At 46.8% G+C, this 21,708-nt stretch overlaps 1 protein-coding gene across 2 annotated transcripts in view; it reads right to left on the reverse strand.

The window, feature by feature from the left end:
* Positions 1–1,191: 1,191 nt before the first annotated feature.
* GFOD1 (glucose-fructose oxidoreductase domain containing 1) overlaps positions 1,192–21,708 on the reverse strand; it is a 113,326-nt gene continuing 92,809 nt past the window's right edge. For both annotated transcript variants that reach the window (XM_035710436.2, XM_025444281.3), the window contains exon 2: positions 1,192–8,278. In XM_035710436.2, the coding sequence (XP_035566329.1) occupies positions 7,359–8,222 (864 nt within the window). In that variant the 5' untranslated portion in view covers positions 8,223–8,278 and the 3' untranslated portion in view covers positions 1,192–7,358. The remainder of the gene's footprint in view (positions 8,279–21,708) is intronic.

Here is a 21,708-nt window from a genome sequence, read left to right on the forward strand (position 1 = left end):
TGTTCTTTTAAAGCAAAAATTGAGAGGCTCTGAAAGCACTGCTAATCATATCCTGTGATTTCATAGGAGGCAGGATAATCCCTGGTTTACAAAACAAGAAATGGGCTTGAATGGAAGGAAATCAACATCATAGCGAGATTCCAAATCTGTGGAGGCACAAATGGTTGTTTCTGAGTTGAAAAATGTACCTAAGTGCTAAGGAGAGTGCAGTCTCCCGTCAGGGTGGGTTGTCAGGGCAGTCTGGCACTCGGAGGACTAGACCCCATCGCAACCATCCCTTGTGTTTGGGCAGGTGGTACTTGTGGCTTTGACAATGCACTCACCCTGACGGCCTTCTTCAGAACAGCTCCTGGATGGACAAGTGTCCTAAGATGTGAGTGTTACACGAGCACAGTGATAATCCGTGTAGATGCAGGGCTCTGCTTTATTCTCTTAATGGACGGATCACGTTCTGAATTCATTAACGTCAGGACCTGCTCATCAAGGGGTGACTAACGAGAAGGCAGCTTTGTACAATAATGTCTAATTCTTAACTGTTTTTAAGTGATGGGAAAGCACAGCCCAGAGGAAGTGTGTATTTGCGGAGAGTTGGAAAGACAGCAGAGGATGGGAAGTCCAGCTCATCTGCGAGCAATCTCATGTCATGCAAATCTGAAATTAGGCTGAGCTCCATCCAAGATGATGGCCCTTGGACGTTGACAATGGAGTCAGCAAAGATGCTCTTGTGAACAAGTGAGCCTGCTAGAGGGTCTTTCAGAGCTTAGTGTGAGGTATGAGGTTAAGATATTAAAAGAATAGAGAATTCTAGAATTCTAAAGTCTATATTGACATCTTGTTGTCTGGATGAAGCTTTCACACACACACATACGCCCCCTCCCAAGTCAGGTGGCCTCTCCCCTCCATTTCCACATTTCCAAAATGAGATTTTGAACCAGATCGCTCTAAAGAACCTCCAGTTTTTTGAAGATTCAGTGAATCTTCAGGACAGTTGATTCCCACTGTTTAGTTCCATGCATGCTGACACATGGACAGCCTCCCTCTATACCACACACACACACACACACACACACACACATCAGATGCACCACCATCATTCTCACCCCCATTCTTGCTTTGGATCCCACAGACTGGTCAGGTACCTAACTCATGAGCTAGAGCACCTGGCTCTAATAAACAGGAAAACAGCTGGAATTGTATCTTCTCTTCAATCTTTATTTGCTGCTTCCATTTCTTTATCCCACCAATGCAAATTGGGGAGGACAGCAAAAGGCCACATGTAAGGTGGCACCCACCAGCTGGTTGAGCAATGCCAACCACAGTCCCCTGAGCATCACAGAGGTAACAGTGGGCATCAGCTCCTGGGTCTGGAGCTCAGACTGCATGGCCTCAGGGCCCAGTAGGGAAGGTCACCTCCCACAGTAGGTTTGGCCTTAAAAACACTAAAAACAGTTGCATTCATTGTCTTTTTTTTTTCTTTTTTGCTTTAATAATAATAAAAAAAAGAAAACCAAAACCTTCTATAATTTATAAGCTATTTTTTGCTATCTACATTATATATAAAATATAGACTCTGTTTACTTTATAACACACATCTTTTCCCCTTGATAAATAACTCTTTAAAATATCTAGTATACATGCCTTGACTTTTTATATATAAGTTTGGTTTTATACATATACATACATATATATATACTCATGTTTGTAAAACACAATAAATACATACTCGACAATGACAACCAAACAAATGTAATTTTGGTTAAAAGAAAAAGAAAAAGAAGTAGTACTGTAAAAGCACCAGGCAGCGAAAAGAAAGCCATAATTGCTAGAAACTTCTCCCTCCCCTGGGTGAGGCACAGGGCACAATACCAATGAAGTTTCGACGTGTTTGGATGCCTGAAGGAGGAAGAGGGGAGCAAAGTAGCTGGTCAGGTCACTTGCTTTTTTTGTTTTGTTTCTGAACCTGGGATTAGACTAGAATCACAGGTAAGTCATTGCGTTTATAAGGAGAAGTCATGGGGCTCATTCAACAACTTAGCCCTTGTGAGGATGGCTGCAGAGAACAGATCAGGACGGGGAGTGAGAGAAACAGCAGGACACGACCTATGGTTATTCTGCAGGCCCTGCCCACACCAGCCCAGGCGAGCTTTTGATGCTGCACTAAGCGTAGAGCTACTGCATACGACACAGTCTTGTTGAGTCTACTCACTGCTGGTTTAAACAGAAAAAGAGTACAACAGATTTAGGAGTATTCAGTAGTGCAACAGTTCAGTAGCCAGACTGAGAGTGAGATGCTTCAGTGGCTCCCTCCAGGGCTCCAGCAAAGAAGGACTGTGACTCGAGGATGAGAAAGGTCAGTACACCACCGCCTTCCACTGCTAACCAATGTGGTCACTCAGGTATGATTCTGGCCTCACCTCCAGACTCCGAGACCACTGAGCCCATCACCTCTGATGGCAGCAGCATGGGAGGCCTTCGCCCCTCCCGTGGGAAGTTCTGGGAGCCTGACTCAGTCAGGCTGTCCCTGAGACTCCGAGCACTGCCACCAGCCTGTTCCTCTGCCCAGGGTAGGGCAGGCCAGGTGGGGCAGTGCCAGCTGCCTGTCAGGACGCCACGCTGCAGACACAGACAGCTGTCCTGTCACTGCCCTCCTCCCTGTCCTCAAAACTGAAATGTGGGGCTCTGATAACTTCTTAATGAGCTCCCCAGTGTCCTGGCCTCTGCCCTGCAGACTTCAGAGCTTTAATGGCCAAAAAAGGAGGCAGCAGGTGGGGCAGGCATCATAAGCCAGCCAAGGCCTGGATCTGTATCTAGGAGAGGAGTGGGTGGGTGGGGGCACTAAGCAGAGCTGGCCTTAGGAAATCTCAAAGATGGGCATCTAAATGTGTGTCCCTCGTCCTTGCCAAGTACAATACAAACTACAGATAACTGTTCCCATTACAGTCTCCAGGGACACCAAAACCAGCTAGCTTCTGAGTACATTCAAGACATAACTGAGTTGCTAAAAAATGCGGGAGCTCAGGGAATACAGCCGGTAGCAGGTCTGAGTCCTAATCTCGACGCCTCCACCAACTAGCCATGGGACTTCAGACAAGTCACTTCACCTCTCTGCCTCCCTAACCCATCTGAGAGCTCTGAAGGTGCCATGTACAGCAGGATGGGACCTTCCAGGCCTGGTTCTAACCCTAAGGAACGTGTTGACCTCCGCCATCAGTCTCTGGGATGAAAAATAAAGGGTGTGAAGACACTAGGCTCAGAAGTCCCTTCGGATGCAACCGGAGCTACTTTCTCCCTGGGATGTCTCCCCAGCATGCTGAAATTTCCCTCCATACCCACCAGAATAAAAGCGATGCCATCCGAGACCTGCTTTATGACCCAGCTCAAATTCGACAGCTGGGCTAGGGGCTAGGAGACAAGATGAAGAGAGTTGAGAGAGCGCAGAGGTATGAATGCAATGCACAGGTAAAATCGGTGTCACAGACAAATGAAATTTAAAAGCCCCACTCCCTGAGAAGACTGTTTTCCTGTATTAGACCACCCAGAGCAAAATCCAAGGCCACCTCTAAGAGCGGGCCAATGATGTCCTGCAAATCCCCAACCCTGCGGTTTGCTGCATCACAATCAAAATCAACTTAGGAAAGTCAATTTTAAAAGACGCTGAGTGCAATTTCCATTTTGGAAAGGGAAGAAGAATCGACTGCTTCTATTTGCAGCTCTATAAGGAACCTTCTAGCAGAACATCAAATGTGGCATCCTGCTCAACAGGAGGGCGCGGATGGCAGGGGAGCTGAGCCCCGTGCAGGTGCAGGTCCCGGTCCCAGGCACTGCGAATCACGGATGCTCCACGGGACATGAGAGGAGCGGCTCCCACCCCGCCCCCGGGGGGTTCAATAAGGAGTGAACAAATCTATCTTCTTGGGAGGCTAACGTGGTTTGGAGAAGAAAAGTTTTGGATTCGGGTGACTCCACTTCTGCTTAACAGCTGTGTGACTTGGGGCAAGTTATTCTTCCCAGAAGAACCCCGATTTTCTCATGTGTATCATGGGAATAACAATACCCAATACCACAGGGTGGCATTGGGGGTTAAATGAGATAATTTATCTAAAATACCCTACACACACTGGGTGATCAAGAAATGTGGGCACACAGCGAGTACTGGATGGCTCTCGAAAGGGTCCGGGTAAAGCTCATCTTGAAGTGGAGTCAGCCGAGACTGCCCCTAGAAGGAAGGTCCAGATACACCTGACATACAGATACTTGCCACCAGGTAGGTAAGGAGTATGCGTGGTACCTGCAACGTCTCTCCCATGGAGAGGAGAAGTCATAGAAGAGCTGGCAGTGGTCATGGACTCTTTCTGCAGAAGAAAACTCAAGAGAATCCAAACTTTCCATGTAAGCCCAGATCATTCCAAACACTTGTGAATACCAGGTAAGCACCACTGACCTCCACCCTCTCTGTACCAGTAGCGTGAGCAAACAGTAGCATGAGCCCAAATTTCCAAGACCAGAAGCATCTACACAATGATGGCTGCAAACCAAGCAACAGTGACTAAATATGAAGGCCTTGCAGCGGTACCTCCCTTACATGGGGTCTTTGAAACACAGTAACCAGAGGGGCCTCGTCCTGGGTCAAAGTCACCTGGTGGCACCCAGACCCCACAGCACACCATGAGGTGCTGGGCCTTGCCCCCGTAGGCTTTGTTGAGAGCTTGAGATCACAGCTTCCCATTGTGGCTACCAATCAAGGCTTTGCAAGTGGTAGTAAAGGGGCAAAAGGCGCACTAAGGAAGTATCTTAATTTCCTAGAATTCTTGCATTTAAAAAATGAACTACCTAGGTCTTCTCTTCCTCTTCTTCCTGCATCTACCTACGACATGCATTTCAGTAGATAAAATTTGAGTATGCTTACTAAAATATTTCTCATGCTTCTTTTAAAGAATATAGTTTCTCTCTATATACCCTAGCCTCAAATGACAATTTTTGTTTTAGACACTGAACATTTATCACAGAACTCAGAGGCCTTTGGAAGAAAAAAACACTTCCCAAATCTTTTGGTTAAGCATAGAAACATATAATCGAAACCTCCGGAATATGCCTACTTATATTACAAACAACTTAGAAAAATGGGACCCACAGAGTCATCTAGTTTCCTTTCCCTTCGTCCTTCATCACAGCCTTGTGGGCTAAATAGAAAAAAAAAATTATTTCTACTGTTTCTACAAAAGTTATTTATCCAGGGGGCTATTTAGGAGAACCTGAAACAAAGCAGCCCACCACATGGCCCTCTGCTCACACTATTATTGAAACTCATTCATTCCACCAAATCTCTAGTTTTGAAATGACACCTGCAAGAGGCAGCACGCTCATCACGAACTCGTGACGTTAGGGCCCATAAGGTACCGGGGAGAGTTTCAGCTGGCTAACCTAGCCAGGCTGCAGCAAGGCCCCCAGGAAGTGGGGTGACTTTTTCTGGGAAGGCAACCCCTCCTCCTCTGTGCTAGAAAATGACCAGCAATCCCGTGGTGCTTGTGGACATGCCCACCCTGCACCCAGGGGCAGCCAGGGAGGAGGATGGAGGCTACAACGGACCCTTCTGTTCATTCTCAGATTCTGACTCCTCAGAGCCTGGGGGGTGGGGGGGAAGGTCCTCATGGCCCCTTAAATTCCCTTCCAGTTCTACCGCCAGTCATCTGAAAGGACTCTGTAAGCTCAATTGTGAGCCAAAGACCACTGTTGGACTTCTGTGACCTGGGAACAAAAGCTATGGAGACTTACAAGTCACGGTCTCCACATCCGACCCTGGCGAAGGGCTAACGGGGGATGAAGGACTAAGAAAAGGTTAGCCCCCCACTTTCAAAATGTTTGACTCGGTGTCCCTTTCAAGAAAGGGCTGAATTGCAGTGACACTTGGTGGTGAGCGCTGACGACCGCTTAGGGGTGTGTGTGTGCAGTGTGCGTGTGTGTGCGCGTGTGTGTAGCTCCAATTCCTCCCTTTGGAACTGCCCCCTCCAAGCCTGCAGGCTACCACCTCCACTAAGAGCTCTCTCTAAGCAGAGAGGGACAAGACAAGAGACAAAGAAACCAAGGAAAGGAAGACCATGGGTTTTTTTCCCCCCCACATTAACATTCTCGGCCCTACATGAAGATACACCTCCAAGGGCTTTAAAACCCCCCATGAGAAACACTGAAAATTATGTTCCTGGTTGTCCTTTTGTTTAATACCTATTCAAAAGCTTGCAGGTGTCAGCATCTTGAAAGCTAAGGTAGGTCAAAGCTAAGGAAAAGAGCCTTGACTTTTTTTTTTTTTTTTTTTCTTAAAGAGAAAAAGATTCTCCCTGCCTGGAACCGAAGGCTTCCCTTTTAAATCCACAAAGCTAGGTGAATCTCCTAAAAGTCCTTTATCGGTTTGGTAGGAGACACAGGTGTCAGAGCCCAAAGCCCGTCCAGGGCGGGCTCACCTTCCTGGGGCCCCCAGCCCAGCCTGCGCGCTGGTGCTCAGACCCACTCCTGCTGGGCCCCGACCCTGCTGGAGAGCCACGTGAACGGACATTTCAGTGCCCCATCCCCTGCCCTCAGTGCCACCCCACCCAAAGTAGTAGCATAAGGTGGCTCCTTGCAATTTTTGGACTGTTGCCAAATCCCAAGGGCTATTTTATTCTCCGCCTCCTCTGTCTGCAGCCAGAAGGCTGGTGCCCTGCTCCGCTTGCTATTCCTGGCACTCCCTTACCCCATGGCAGGCCAGGCCGAGGGCACCGAACCACTTAGGAAGACGCTCCCCCACCCGCTTCCTATGAGCAACACCAATCGATCAAGATCGCTGTACACTGCGCTACCAAGGGCTTTCTCCTGGAGACATCTGGAGTGGCTTCCTGGACGTCGAGCTCTCTCCTCGGCCCGCTGCACCCCCGCCTCTCCCCAGACCAACAGGCTTCCGTGGACATCCAAGGAGGCGCCTTCTCCTGCCAGGGGCGGGCGCAGGGGGTGGAAAGCCTGCACCCGCTCCGCTTGCCATTGCATGGCAGGGGCCCTCAGCCTGCCAAGGAGGCCGAGGGGTCGGGGCGGATGAGATGGGGGAGACACCAACCCCTCCCTGCTTCCCTTGGCAGCGGGCAGCAGGAGCTGCTAGGCCTCCTCCCCTTCATGCAAACGCCCAGCAGGCCCCCCTGCATCCTGCCCCCCTCCGGGGGGGTGGCCGTTGAGGTTGAGGTTGAGCTCACCCTGCCAGCAGTCTTACTGGGTGCCCCTCACCCATTGTCGGATGCCGCCCCCCACCTCTGCGCCCCGCACAGCCCGGGCCGCCTCTGCAGCAGCCTCCACCCTCTCCGGGCCCCGGGCCCAGGCCTCCCGCCCCCCGACAGGTGCTAACAGTACAGGGACATCCTGCTGCGGCGCATGGCCTCGCTGATGAGGTAAGCGGGGCTCAGCTCGGGCTCCTCGGTCATGACGGCGATGTTCTGCCACTCGCCGGTCTGGCTGGACCTCTTGATGGTGTCCACCACGCACAGGGCGTACAGGCAGTCGTCGAAGGTGGCGGCCATGGTCAGCGGCCGCCCGTCCCACGTGCGCCGGTCGTCCTGGTCCTGGAAGGCCTGGCGCACGGCCTGCATCATCTTGATGGTGCCGCGCAGGTAGGGCGACGGGATGTCGCTGAAGGCCTTCTCGGGCAGCAGGGCGTTGCTCACGGGCGTGGCGTCCTGCAGCAGCAGCTCCTGCGCCGCCGCGCCGTTGCGCTGCCCGTACAGGTCGGTGCCCGCCGCCAGCAGGCGCCCGGCCGAGCCCACCACCGTCACGTCCTGCTTGAAGTCGCCGGGCACGTTGAAGTTGAGGGTGACCGTGCAGCACACGCCGCCCTCCAGCACCATCTGGAAGGTGCAGAAGTCGTCGCTGGTGATCTGCCGGATGCCCTTGATGTGGTCCGTCTGCTTCACGAAGGTCTTGAGCAGCCCGTGCACCTTGACGGCCTTCTGGCCGGTGAGGAAGGTGAGCAGGTCGATGATGTAGGTGCCCACCGAGTGCAGCCCGCCGCCGCCCATCAGGTCGTCGCAGCTCCAGTTGTACTTCTTGCCCAGCAGGCTGCCGCTGTGCACCTGCACCTCGCACACCTGCAGCTCGCCCACGTAGCCCTCCTCGATGAGCTGCTTCATGCGCACGAAGGCGGGCAGGAAGCGCAGCACGTTGCCCATGATGCTCATGAGCTTGGGGTAGTAGTGCGCGGCCGACATCATGCGGAAGGCGTCCAGCGGCGTGGCCGTGCGGTCGCAGATCACGTTCTTGCCGATGCCTGCGGGCGGGAGGACAAACAGCCGTGAGGGCGCGCGGCGGGGGCACAGCCGGCCTGCAGCCCGGTTGCTCACGCAGCAGGCTCGGGGCCCAGCTTCTACTCATGCTACAGCCTACGTTCCCGTTATTTCATTTGACACTTTGTGTACTTATTCATGAGAGACGCAGAGAGAGACACAGGCAGACGGAGAAGCAGGCTCCCCGCAGGGGGCGCGATGCGGGCGGGCTCGATCCCGGGACCCCGGGGTCACCACCTGAGCCCCACGCTCAACCGCTGAGCCACCCAGGCGCCCCATTCGATTTTAAACACTTCGGTCGATTACTTTGCTATTAAGACAACTCCATTTATTAACTCATTTTAATATATTTACATAGCCCCTGCTTTGGAGATGTTTTTAAAATTTTACCAGTATAGAATATATATATATTTATGTATTATTTATATATATAAAATTCTACATATATATAAATATTATACATTATATATTATTTATATATATTATATACATTTTATATATAAAAATATATAAATATATATTATTTTTACATTATATATTATATATTATATTATATATTATTTATATATAATTATATTTTTATATATATAAAATACATAAATATATATTATTTTTATATTACATATTATATTATTTATTTTATATATACAATTATATATATTTATATATAAAATATATAAATATATTATTTTTATATTATATATTATATTATATATTATTCATATATAATTATATATTTATATATAAAGTATATAAATATATATTATTTTATATTATATATTATATATTATATTATATATTATTTATATATAATTATATATATATATAATATACAAATATATATTATTTTTATATTATAGATTATATTATATATTATATATTATTATATTACATTATATATTATTTATATATACTTATATATTTTATATATAAAAATATAACTATATATTATTTTTATATTATATATTATATATTATATTATCTATTATATATTATTTATATATATAATTATATATATTTGATACATATAAAAATATATAAGTATATATTATTTTTATATTATATATTATACATTATATATTATTTATATATAAAATTTTATATATATAAAATATATAATATATATAATAACCTATAATATAGGTTATGTGCCTTTATATATATATTATAGGATATAAAGCACTTCATGTTTCATTTCTATGAGTCTATGACATTTTATTTAATTTAATTTAATTTAATTTTATTTTATTTTATTATTTTATTTTTAAAGATTTTTTATTTATTCATGAGAGACACACACAGAGAGAGGCAGAGAGAGAAGCAGGCTCCATGCAAGGAGCCGGAGGTGGGACTCGATCCCAGGTCTCCAGGATCACACCTTGGGCTGAAGGCAGCGCTAAACCACTGAGCCACCGGGGCTGCCCTATGACATTTTATATACAAACATATTTTACTTCTAAAATACCGATAAAGGGCAGCCCCGGTGGCTCAGTGGCTTAGTGCCACCTTCGAATCAGGTCGTGATCCCGGGGTCCCACATCGGGCTCTCTGCATGGAGCTTGCTTCTCCCTCTGCCTGTGTCTCTCTCATGAATAAATAAAATCTTAAAAAAAAAAACAATAAAATTAAAGTTTAAATATAAAACATAAGGCCTACACAATATCACTTTTTTTCACATATAAAACGTTTTATTAAAAGTGTATTTCCAGATGCCTGGGTGGCTCAGTGGTTGGGTGTCTGCCTCTGGCTCAGGATGTGATCTGGGATCAATTCCCACATCAGGCTCCCCACAGGGAGCCTGCTTCTCCCTCTGCCTATGTCTCCGCCTGTCTCTGTGTGTCCCTCATGAATAAATAACATCTTTAAAAATATAATAAAAAAATTTTTAAAGTATCTTTCATATGAAATATTTTATAGCTTTTATATATATATTAAATATAATTTCTTTTAAAAATGTATTCTTAGAAATATCATGGGTAAAGAAGGGAACGGTGTCTCTGTTCAGTGAACCAGAATATGTAAGCTTAAGTCATAGCCAAAGCAAGTCTGATTAAATATGAGGAAGAATTTCTTAATGATACCCTGTGAAGGTCTAAGCTTTTAGCTCTCTCCTCTACAACCACAAACAAAGGATTATATTTTGAGTGTTATCCTGCTTGTTTATTTTGCATTATGAATTAGGGCTGGCAGTGGTCAGAGTTATGTTTGCTTAGTTTTCCCTGCTCTTGACGGGAAGAGTGGGTGGGTATTCCCTATATCTGAGGGGTGAGCTGTGGCTGGTTCCTCCCAGACCTCCATCTGTTTCATGGTGGGGTTTGGTGATTTTGGCCAATGCGGCTGAGGCCAAATAACAATTAGGCTTATGTGATGACTGTACTGGATGCATAAATTACAGGTAGATTCAAGCCCTTTGGGAGACTAAGTGATTCTGGGTCTAGAGAAAACAAAGGATCAAAGGAACGAAGACTGACAGGAATGAGAAAGGGATTTATTCTGTAGAAGCCAAGAATCAGGGAAGGAAAACAATTCAGCTGAACCTGTAGAGACAGCCAACTGGAACATAATAATAATAATAATAATAATAATAATAATAATAATAGAATTACATGGATTTTGTTAGTAAGCCAGATTGAAGGCTGCTAGGTAGAAAGAGTTGGAGAATTTCTGAGTCAGGGTACATGTCTCTTTTCTGGTCATGCTCTGCACATTGACCCTCTACTGGGGACCCTCCAGCCATAGACGAGGGAGATACCACAGGAAAGGGAGCAACGAGACATACAATCCCATCCCAGTTGTCCTGACTGTAGGCATTCAACTTGACAAACTCCATGAAATCGCACAATAAGCTAGACTGAGATAGGATTTGGCGGGGGGGCGGGGGGGGGGGGCGGGGTGCGGGGAGGTCCCTGCAACTGTGGGTGTCTGTCCAGTGGAGATGCCTGGATGAGGACACGGTCTGGCACATGGCTCTCATTTTCCCGGTGGAAGAACCAGCCGAACAAACAGACATGGTCAGGACAGATTGTAGAAAATAAATACAATCAATGGGCTGTCGATTTCCTCACACACATTTAATTCGGGCCCTGAGTGAAAGGCCTGGAAGCCACACAATGACCACATCTCCTTGCCTTGTCCATACTGGCAGAGCTGGCTGGCTTTTCTGATGACCATGAATGATCAGTAAGAAGCGCCTTTAACTCTTAGCAACCAGTTGAGAAGAGGGACAAGGAAACATCGGTTTGTATGACCAAATGTGCCATGTGCTTGCGAAACATAATGTTCTGATAACACGACCCTGTAGGCATTAGGTTCACGTAACACCAGCTCATGCTGGCAGGAGCAGATTTACATGTAAACGGATTGGTAGGTCACTGCCAGGACAGGTGACTAATGCTGCCAAAATCTGCCTCACACCTGCTAGGTATGGGCTGTGACCTCTCCTATACCCTACCTCAAGGTTCCCCCAAACCAGGACCCTACCTGTCATCTTCCTAGTACACTCGTGTTCATCTTAATGGCACATGAGAAAAAGTTTCTTATTCTTCTATTATACTCTCTATTTTTTTTTTAAGATTTTATTTGTTTATTTGAAGAGAGAGAGAAAGAGGGAGAAAGAGCATGAGGGGGGCAGGGGCGGGAGCAGAGGGAGAGGCGCATTCCCTGCTGAGCCGGGAGCCCAAGGTGGGGCTGGATCCCAGGACCCTGAGGTCACAACCTGAGCTGAAGTCCGAGGCTTCACCCACTCACAAGCCTTATTTTTCTACCATAAAAAGATTATAAAATAGTAAAAGAAAAAAATAGGGAAAATTAATTTACTTCCCATCCCCACACATTCCCCCGAAGCCATCATGAAATAGGTAATTCTTTGCAGCTCTAAAGATGAAAAGATGCTGTTGACAGCTCCTTCACTAGAAAATGTAACGTGAACAGACACGAAACCCCCTAGCACTTTCTAAACTCATGCATGGCTCCCCCAACGTTCGGAGATAAAGAATCTCTTCTGTTAGGCTAGTTACGTATGTTGTGGCTACACACTACACAATAAAGTCCTCAAAAACAGACACTGGCTCTCATTTCTCAAGCCTCCACTGTACCCACAGCACCCAGTGAACGTTGCTGCCTGCCCCACCTCGCGGCCTGCGCTCTTTAGCAATATCCACACTTCCCAGATGGCTCTCAGCAGCATCTTAACTCATGATACCTACAAAATGCAAAGGAGACTTCTAGGAATCTATCATAAAGAAATAATCTAAAATGTAAGCAAGGCTTGTTGCCCAAGGAGGCTTCTCACTGAATTATTTATTAAAGCAAAAAGCCAGGAACAATGCAAATGCCCAATAATAGAAGAATGGGTATGTAAGCTGTAGTACAGCCGTATAATAGAATAATTGTGAAGTCGTCCAGCATGATGCTAACAAAGACTTTCTAATGGCAGGCAAGATGATTATGATGTCATGTGAAGTGAAAAGGGCTCTATTCATAGACCTACTATGATCTCAACTCTCTCTTAAAAATACAAAAGAAAAAGAGAAAATCTGGAAGGAAACACCTCAAAATGTTCACAGTGGCTAATTCATTCGTAGCATTATGACTCATTTTTATTTTCTTTGCTACGTTTTCTTGTATTTCCTAAGTTTCTAGTTTTATGGTCAGAAAAAAAGGTTAGCTTTTTTTTCTTTTTCCTTTTCTTTTTTTTTAAGACGGGGCAGAAGGAGAGGGAGAAGCAGACTCCCCACCGAGCAGGGAGCCCGACGCGGGGCTCAAGCCCAAGATGCCAAGATCACAACCCCAGCCAAAGTCAGATGCTCAACTGACTGAGCCACCCAGGCGTCCCTTAGCTTTTCTTTTTTAAACTCAAAGGAGAGTGCTCTCTTTGGCAGCATCTATACTAAAATAAACTCAGAGGAGACACAAAGACCTTTGAAGGATGGTATTCACATGATGGCAGAGAGTGCCTCCAAAGCCTAGGCTGGGCAGGCAGGTACAAGAGCCAGTGGACCTGTCCCAGTGCTGTGCCCCAGCGGGCTGGTGAGCGCTCCACTGACCCTGAACTGTGAAAGCTTCAGAGGCTCAGGCTACATTGCTAGGTCTCCTGGCTCCAATTCCTTAGGACCTCTTTATGATTCTGATGAAAGCTACAGACTCTCTTCAGAAGATGCAATTCAAACATACACACAAAACCATACCCACACCCCAAGCCTGAATACAGTTCCCTCAGGTTCCCAAGAAGCAGGCATCTCCATCATAAACTGTACAGTAACTTATTTTTAAAGTATGTATGTATATATGTATTTATATATTTTTTATGTCCAACATGGGGCTTGAACTCACAACCCCCAGATCAAGAGTCGCATGCTCTACTGAGTCAGGCGCCCCTGTAAAATAACTTCTTAAAGGCTTTATGACATACTGTTAAAAACAAAATTACACTTCTGTTTTAAAAGAAACCCCAAATGCAGAGCTAGGAGGCCCTTCACTGATTTATAAAGCAAATTCGTTTTCTCTCTATTCTGAACACTCTCACCTTGACCCCACCCCTTGGTAGGACTTCTGCAAAGCACCCTCTGGAGCCCCATAAATCCTCAGGTCCTCTTTCTCAGCTTCTCCCCATCAAAATGCCCAGAACCTGAAACTCCGAGGTCCTTAGCAGTTTAACAAGAACAAAGGGCTTAGGCCAAAGAAATACAATTCTACTTAACAAAAAGTAGAACAAAGCTTGCTTATTTGGTTTTTCCGATTTTTGTTTTATTTCAGATTTACTGAGATATAATTGACGTGTAAAATTTTAAGATTTTTTAATTTTTTTAAAAATTTAAAGATTTTATTTATTTATTCATGAGTGACACACAGAGAGAGGCAGAGACACAGGCAGAGGGAGAAGCAGGCTCCCTGCGGGGAGCCCGATGGGGGACTCGATCCTGGATCCCAGGATCACATTCTGAGCCAAAGAGAGACGCTCAACTGCTGAGCCACCCATGTGTCCCAGATTTTTTTTTATTTTTAAAAAAGTTTTTATTCATTTATTTTGGGGGACAGGGGCAGAGGGAGAGGGAGAGAGAGAAAATCTCAAGCAGACTCCCCACTGCCTGACGTAGGGCTCAATCTCATGACCCTGACGACCTGAGCTGATACCAGGAGTCGGACACTTAACCAACTGAGCCCACCCAGGTGCCCCTAAAATTGCAAGATATTTAAAGTATACATCACGGTTATTTGATATACGTATGCACTGTGAAAGTATTTCCACCATCTGTTTGACCTCTCGTGTTGATCTTTTTGTGTGTGCAAGAGAACATTTAGGTGTTCTACCCTCTTAGCAAATTTCAATTACACAATACAATGTTATCAGGGATAAACACCATGTGTACATAAGATCCTCAGACCTCACTCCTATTATAGCTAAAAGTTTGTACTTAAAGGAATATAATTCTAATTGTAGACTTCCAGTCATCAGACACAGTGAGTGTGCATCGGGGTGTGTGCAGGTGTGTGTAAGTACATGAGTACGGCACAGAGCATCCCCTCACTCCTAAAATCACATGCAGTGGAAAGGGAACTTCCGTTGTCTGGGTACACGGTTGACACCCTCAACAATCCTGGGTGTGTCAGATGCCACTGAATACATGCTGGGTTTCTTCCAAAGACAGCACATAAATACCTGCCTTCCAAATCGCCTCTGTCAGCCTGGGCTTTGGTCTGGCTCTTCAGAAAATACCACGGGTCTTTGGTATCTTTGTGATTTTCAGGTGTCTTGTAGCACAATGCCATTCCATGAAAAAGTGCTAGAAAAGCCTCTTTAGAGAAAAGCCTTTTTTTTTTTTTTTTTTTTTGTCCTTCTCTATTTTGTGCTGAAAAGGAAATAACAAGTGGGGCCCAAGTCTTGTACTGCTCCCTAAGAAGCACACGACTCTGGTGTTCCTTTGATATGAAGGTAAATGGATACCACCAGGGTGACAGGAGCTGAAAGACTCCATTTCTCAGGGAGAAAAGCTCAGGGAGAGACAGAAGTCCCCTTTCTCTTCCTGCCCCCAAACAGCCAACGGCTGCTTCCTAATGGGGAACCACGAGGGGAAGAATATGACCCTGGTCCCCGCTCTGCAGACCCTCAGAGGAGTCTCACTTCTGGGAGGGCTTTACCAGAAGGCCAAACATGCTCCCTTAGGAGCTTATACTCTCTTGTGGCAAGATGTGGTGTCCTCCTTCTAAGGCCAAGGATCCACATCTCTGGGACCCCATGTCATCTTAAAGGAAATCATGCTGCAGAGGATCAAGACAAATCAAGGACTTGAAACATATGGATTCAATTTCACTCCAAATAAACAGGCCATGCAAAATGGAAAGCAGAGATAAAATATGACATGACTGAGAAAGAAAGGGTGTTTTGTGTTTTGCCAAGCCCCAAACCTTTTCCCAAGCAGTTGGGTGAGTTTTAGTGACGCCCACTGGTGCTCACAATGACATAAAGGAACAGCAGGAGCTTTCTGGGCATTTGGGGACTATGGTGTCTGTGGCCACCCTGCTGCTTCCTGCCCCCTTCCCCTGGGGATGTGATCTGACCCATGATACCATCACCGTCTGCTTGGCTATCTCCACCGAGGGATCTGCCCCTGTGCCCAGAAATGGATGCCTTGGCATCTCGCCACATGTGTCAAGGCAGTGCACTGTGACTCCGGGTGGGTGGCAGCGAACACATCAGGACTGCCCTGGCATTGTGAGGAGGTCTTCAGAGCCTGCCTCCACTGTAGACCATTTATGCTTTTGCACAAAGAGCCTAAGCTTCTTCGTCTTTTGGGGCTTGAGGGGAGGGGAATACATTGCCCCAGAATGTTACCACCCTGGCATGTGGATTATTTCGAGATTGAAGACAATCAGGACCCAGCAGACCTAAGAGGAGGCTTTTTACCTCCCCCTTAACTGCCTGAAAGAATTCAGATAGAGGGGCTGTAACCAGGAAGAGAGTTATTAGCAGTGATAACTTTTTATATCAGAAAGGTTTATCTGCATGGCCTGGCAAGCATTTGTCTATTAAACACTTGCCTTTTCTCATCTTCCTGTGAAATGTCTTCATTCTCCCCTTTGAAGCCCCAGACTCCTGTCCTCTTCTCCTCGGCTCGGTTACGATCCATAAGCCTCAATTAGCTGGCTGCCAGGGAGTCCCATATTTTAATGGGGGCTCCCGTGTGTAAGAAATTTGCTTTTCTCCTGTACGTCTGTCTTACGTCAATTTAATTTTTAGCCAACCAAAAAACTTAGGAGGGAAGATAGGAAATGCTGTCTGTCCCAACAGCACCTTGGGCTGGAACAAACAATTTTTCAAGGGAGGATCCCTTGTCAGGGAAGAAAGTGAGAGCTCCCTTGTCCATACAATGGGAGGCCTAGGACCCTTCCTTACCTCTATCAGGGAGCTGAAGGAGGGGAGGAAGTGAGATCAGTGGGAAAATTCTGGAAGTTGAAAGAGCAACATGCAAGACCGTGTGCCTGCTCTTCGTCAGAAGCTTTTAAATGAAATAATTCCAGAAGGAGTTTTACTGCCCTCCTGAGATCTCTCATGGGGAAACAGGAAACCAGCTCCCTCCCTCCACAGCCTGCTGCGTGTGTTTTCTGTAATGAGCCACAGTATCCACAGCCCTCAGGAGGGGTTCGTGCTGCAGAGGACGGGTTTCCAACCAGGAGATCCTAAGTCACTTCCAGGCAGCTGTGCCCCCACTCTCCAAACTCAAGTTTGGGCCCACATTTCTTTCCAGAGATCAGAGCTTTTTCTTTTTCTTTTCTTTTTCTTTTTTTTTTTTTTTTTAAGATTTTATTTGTTTATTCATGAGAGACACAGAGAGAGAGAGAAAGAGAGGCAGAGACACAGGCAGAGGGAGAAGCAGGCCCCATGCAAGGAGCCTGATGTGGGACTCGATCCTGAAGGCAGACGCTCAAACGCTGAGCCACCCAGGCGTGCCAGATCAGAGCTTTTGTAGGGGCTGACACTCCATCCAGATGAGCCCCCCAAGGAGCAAGAGGCCAGGGACTTCCCAGCGACACCTCTAGGGAAAGACACTAGCCGTCTGCTGTCCCAAAGAGCAGCTACCCTTTCCTGCCCCTGATCAAGTAGGTTATCCCTGGGCACCTGGAGTGTGCAGGTGCCACCCGGCCACCCCGAGGACACAGCCATCCCCTAGCACAATCAGCCTGAAACTTCAAAGCACGCTTCCCTGCCAGCACATTGCCAATTACACACTCCCTATCTAATCGATGGTGCAAATCTATGAGGCCAATGCTACCTTCCCCCCTCTGATTATGCCACTTGTGTTGACAGCACCTTATCTTCTGAAAGCCAAAGTGGCTGCTGGTCCTCCAGGCTGGCTCACAGAGGTCCAGGCATGTTGGCAGGACTCCCACACGGAGCCCCATCACATACAGCCTCCTAGTTCTTCCTCCCATTCACAGGAGGTGGAAAATATTTCTGTGCAATTCAGGCAGGGAACTCATCGTCTTCATTCATACTCTATTCTGCTGACGTTTCCTAGCACGGGGACTGAAAAATGAGTGCAAGAGATGGATAGGAGCTCTCAGTCTAGTAGAGAGGACTACCCAGATATGAGGGATTACAGTATCTTATACATGATGGGATCTAACAGGGGGAGAAGCAGTGAGAGCAGGAAGGGCTGCCCAACTGACCTGGGTGGGGTAGGAAGCTCTGCCGAAGATGGGACATTTGAGCAGGGTTCTGAAGTATGTGTAAGAGTTTCCCTGAGGGGCACCTGGGTGGGTCAGTCAGTTACGTCTCTGACTTTTGATTTCAGCTCAGGCCACGATCTCAGAGGCGTAAGATCAAATCCCGCATTGGGCTCCATGCTCAGTGCGGAGTCGGCTTCTCTCTCTCCTTCTCCCTCAGCCCCTCCCCCTTCCTTGTGCTCTCTCTTCCTCGCTCTAATAAATAAATTTATTTATCCTTATTTTTTCCTAAAGGTTTTATTTATTTATTCATGAGAGAGAGAGAGAGGCAGAGACATAGGCAGAGGTAGAAGCGGGCTCCCTCCGAGGAGCCTGATGTAAGACTCGATCCCAGGACCCTGGGATCATGACCTGAGCCAAAGGCAGATGCTCAACCACTGAGCCACCCAAGCATTCCTAAATAATTTCTTTTTTAAAAAAGAGTTTATCTGAATGACTATTCAGAAGCTTTGGGTTCCATTTAGAAAACGGTTGAAAACCAGAGTGTTTAACCTAAGATTTGAGAAACCACTAAAATTGGAAATTGTATGTACATATCCTGATATTTAATTTTCTGAGAGATCCATTAGCACCTTAAAAGATTTTATGACTCAAAGGAAATCAAGCAGAACTGGAGTCTAGAGGGAAAGCAAAAATGAAGGCAAAGTAAAGAAATCTCTGGTTTTAAAGGAATTAAGCATCTGAACAAACTAGGCTACGTACAACCCTTCCTTCCATGCTCCCCATGGGTTTCACTCACTCCTGGCGACACTGCATGTGTCTCAGCTCCGACTCTGCCCTCCTTTCTTCCCTCGGGGTTGGCATCTTCGGTGCCTCTGCCCTCCCAATCCGCCCCCCCCGCTACCCCCAACACACACAATTTTCTTTCAGCTGAGAATGTTTCTTTCAGCACCAGCAGGGATGGTGCTGAAACCCCACTCTGTGCCCTCTGGTCCTTCTTCCTTATAAATTAGGAAGAGAGGTCCTTTGGAGAAATCCCCTCATCTTCAATCCCCATGAGAGTTCCTGACAAACAGCTTCCCAACTCAAACCACTAATCTGGTCTGTCCATAACAATAATGACGTACTTTAAGTAAATCTTTTTTTTTGTTTTGTTTTTAAGAGAGAGAGAGAGAACGCACAAGCAGGGGGAGAAGCAGTGAGAGACAATCTCAAGCAGACTCCCTGCGGAGCATGAAGCCCAATACAGGGCCCGAGCCCATGATTCTGAGATCATGACCTGAGCCAATATCAAGAGTCACTTAACCTGGAATGGCTCAGTGATTGAGCATCTCCCTTTGGCTCAGGTTGTGATCCCAGGGTCCTGGGATCAAGTTCTCCCTCTGCCTATGTCTCTGCCTCTCTCTCTCATGAATAAATAAATAAAATCTTGAAGAAAAAAAAAAAGAGTCGCTTAACCCACTGCACCACCCAGGGTCCCCAGCCATCTGTTAAGCACTTATGCCAGAAGAGGCTGAGCATTTTACGCGCACTCTATTTTTTTTTTTTTTTAGTGTACACAACCCCTTGAGGCAGGTACTAATATTGTCCCCATCTCCCAGATGTGGAAACTGAGCCTCAAAGAGGACAAATAACTTGCCCACACTTCTACAAATCAATGGCTGGGATTTGAGCTCAGATTGCTGGGCTTTAGAGCAAACCTGGTATTCACTTTTACACTCCTACTACCTTCCGAACACCCTTGTCTTAAGACTGACTCAGTTGTTCTTGTATCTGAATTATATACAACATGCAGAGGTGGCATTCACCTCCCTGATATGTGTTCCCAATGCCACTGGCAACACATGTCCGTGCACATGTGTGCAATGCCTGTAACACATGGCATCTCAGGAGGGCTCAAGGGAGAACCATATAGCTGACCATGGTGGGCATCAAAAACCAGGGCCCTGGGGGTAGGGGTGCCTACTGCTCAAATGGATGACAGGCCAAAAGCTCCAGAGCACCATGGTTAAGTTTCCATTCTAGTCTCAGACCTGACATGGAAATGGGTCAGGGTGTGACCTGCATTCAGTTCCTCCTGTCAAGGCCCCTGACTGGTGGGCTCTCAGAGAGGCGAACAACCACAGAAAGGAAACCAGCACAGCTGACACTGATGGGACTTGACATTGAACTGAATTCAAGGTTCAAGTGGTTTTTCTCTATCCAACCAGCCCTGAGAGGCTAGCCCCTACCCTACCAACCCTTTTTATGGGTTCCCCCATCACTACTCAGGACTGTGTTCTGAAGCCTCCTTTTCCAGAGGAATCCCTACCAGTAGTTGGATTTTCTCAGACTGTTTCACGTGCATCTGAGCCCGTAAGAGCAGGGATATCCAGAGCAGGACAGTACTCCTGAAATACCTTTCATTTTGGGCACCCATCTGCATCACTATGGCCCGTAGGTGTTGACAGTGAACATAATGTTGGGAAGTCACTAGCCAGCCCCTTTCTGGGCATTCCGTAGAAGAGAAAAGAAAAAAGAAAAAGCTGGCCACTTCTAGCCCAGGGGAGATCAACAGCAGGTAGGTAGGTGCTTGGGAAAGAGACACCTTCTAGGCTACTGGCAAGCCTGCCCCCCCCCAATAGACAGGCCTGAGGCAGCCCTTCCCTGCCTGTAGGTGGCACATACAGACCCCAATGTGAGGGGCAGGAGGCAGTGGGAGAGCCCATGGGAGAACAGAGGCCTGGGGTTGGGTGGAAGGGCTGCAGGGGTCAGGGACTTAGGGACACAGGAAAACAGCCAGGCTACGGGCTCACCGGTGGAGTCCTGCTATGGCTGGTCCCAAGTAGTCAAATGACACCCACTGCATCTTAGTGGTCCTTCTTCCAGGGAGTAGCCTGGAACAGCCCCTCTAGAGCCTGCACCACTATTCCACACCTAGACAAGTCAGAATTCAGAAGATACCACCTGGATGCAGGCAGTGCATGTGAGCCACGCTTTCCCTATAGAAGCAGCCATGTTCTGCAGTGACAGGGGACACGCAGAAGGCTGAGCAATTGGGTCACCAGAGTCATCAAAAAGATACTGAGCTACTTAAAATGTAAATGATTGGGTTGGGCAAGTTTACTGGATTGCCCTATAATTCCATTCCCTACCCACCCAGCTAGCAGGATGGGAGCCTAGAATGATATAGTAGTATGAACTTTCATCACACATCCCACAGGTGGGAAGTTCCACATTATCTCCCCAAGTCCCTACACCGTCCTCTCCAAAGCCTCAGACCCGAATGGTCAATTTTTGAGTCAATGCTCTCCAGAGACACACCATCCTCACTGTGCATATAGTACACAAGACGGTAGACTTTAGGCAACTTCTCAAACAACCCAAAAAGTCTCCATTCAAGACAAACTCTTTAGTGAAGGAATCATAGCTACCCACACTTACCCAGTGATTTTTTTTTTTTTTAATCAGGATACTTCACACAGCCTAAGTTTTTGGCCTCTCTTCAACAACAGAAAGATCCAGAAACATTGGGTTTCTTCCCCCAGAGCCTCCTGCAGGACAACAACCAGCTGGAGCGGAATCGTGGCTTCCATAGCTGGGTGGTGCACACATCTCCCTGCCAGTCCCTAGTGAACGGCTACGTTAGATTTCTACTGCTGCCATACCAAACTACCAACAACGGAGCATCTTGACCCAGTGCCCATTTATTATCTTTCAGAGCCCTGGATCAGAAGCTGGGCAGGCTCAGCTGGGTCTCTTCTCAGGGTTT

The sequence above is a fragment of the Canis lupus genome, chromosome 35 (assembly GCF_003254725.2).
Source record: "Canis lupus dingo isolate Sandy chromosome 35, ASM325472v2, whole genome shotgun sequence".
Lineage (NCBI taxonomy): Eukaryota > Metazoa > Chordata > Mammalia > Carnivora > Canidae > Canis > Canis lupus.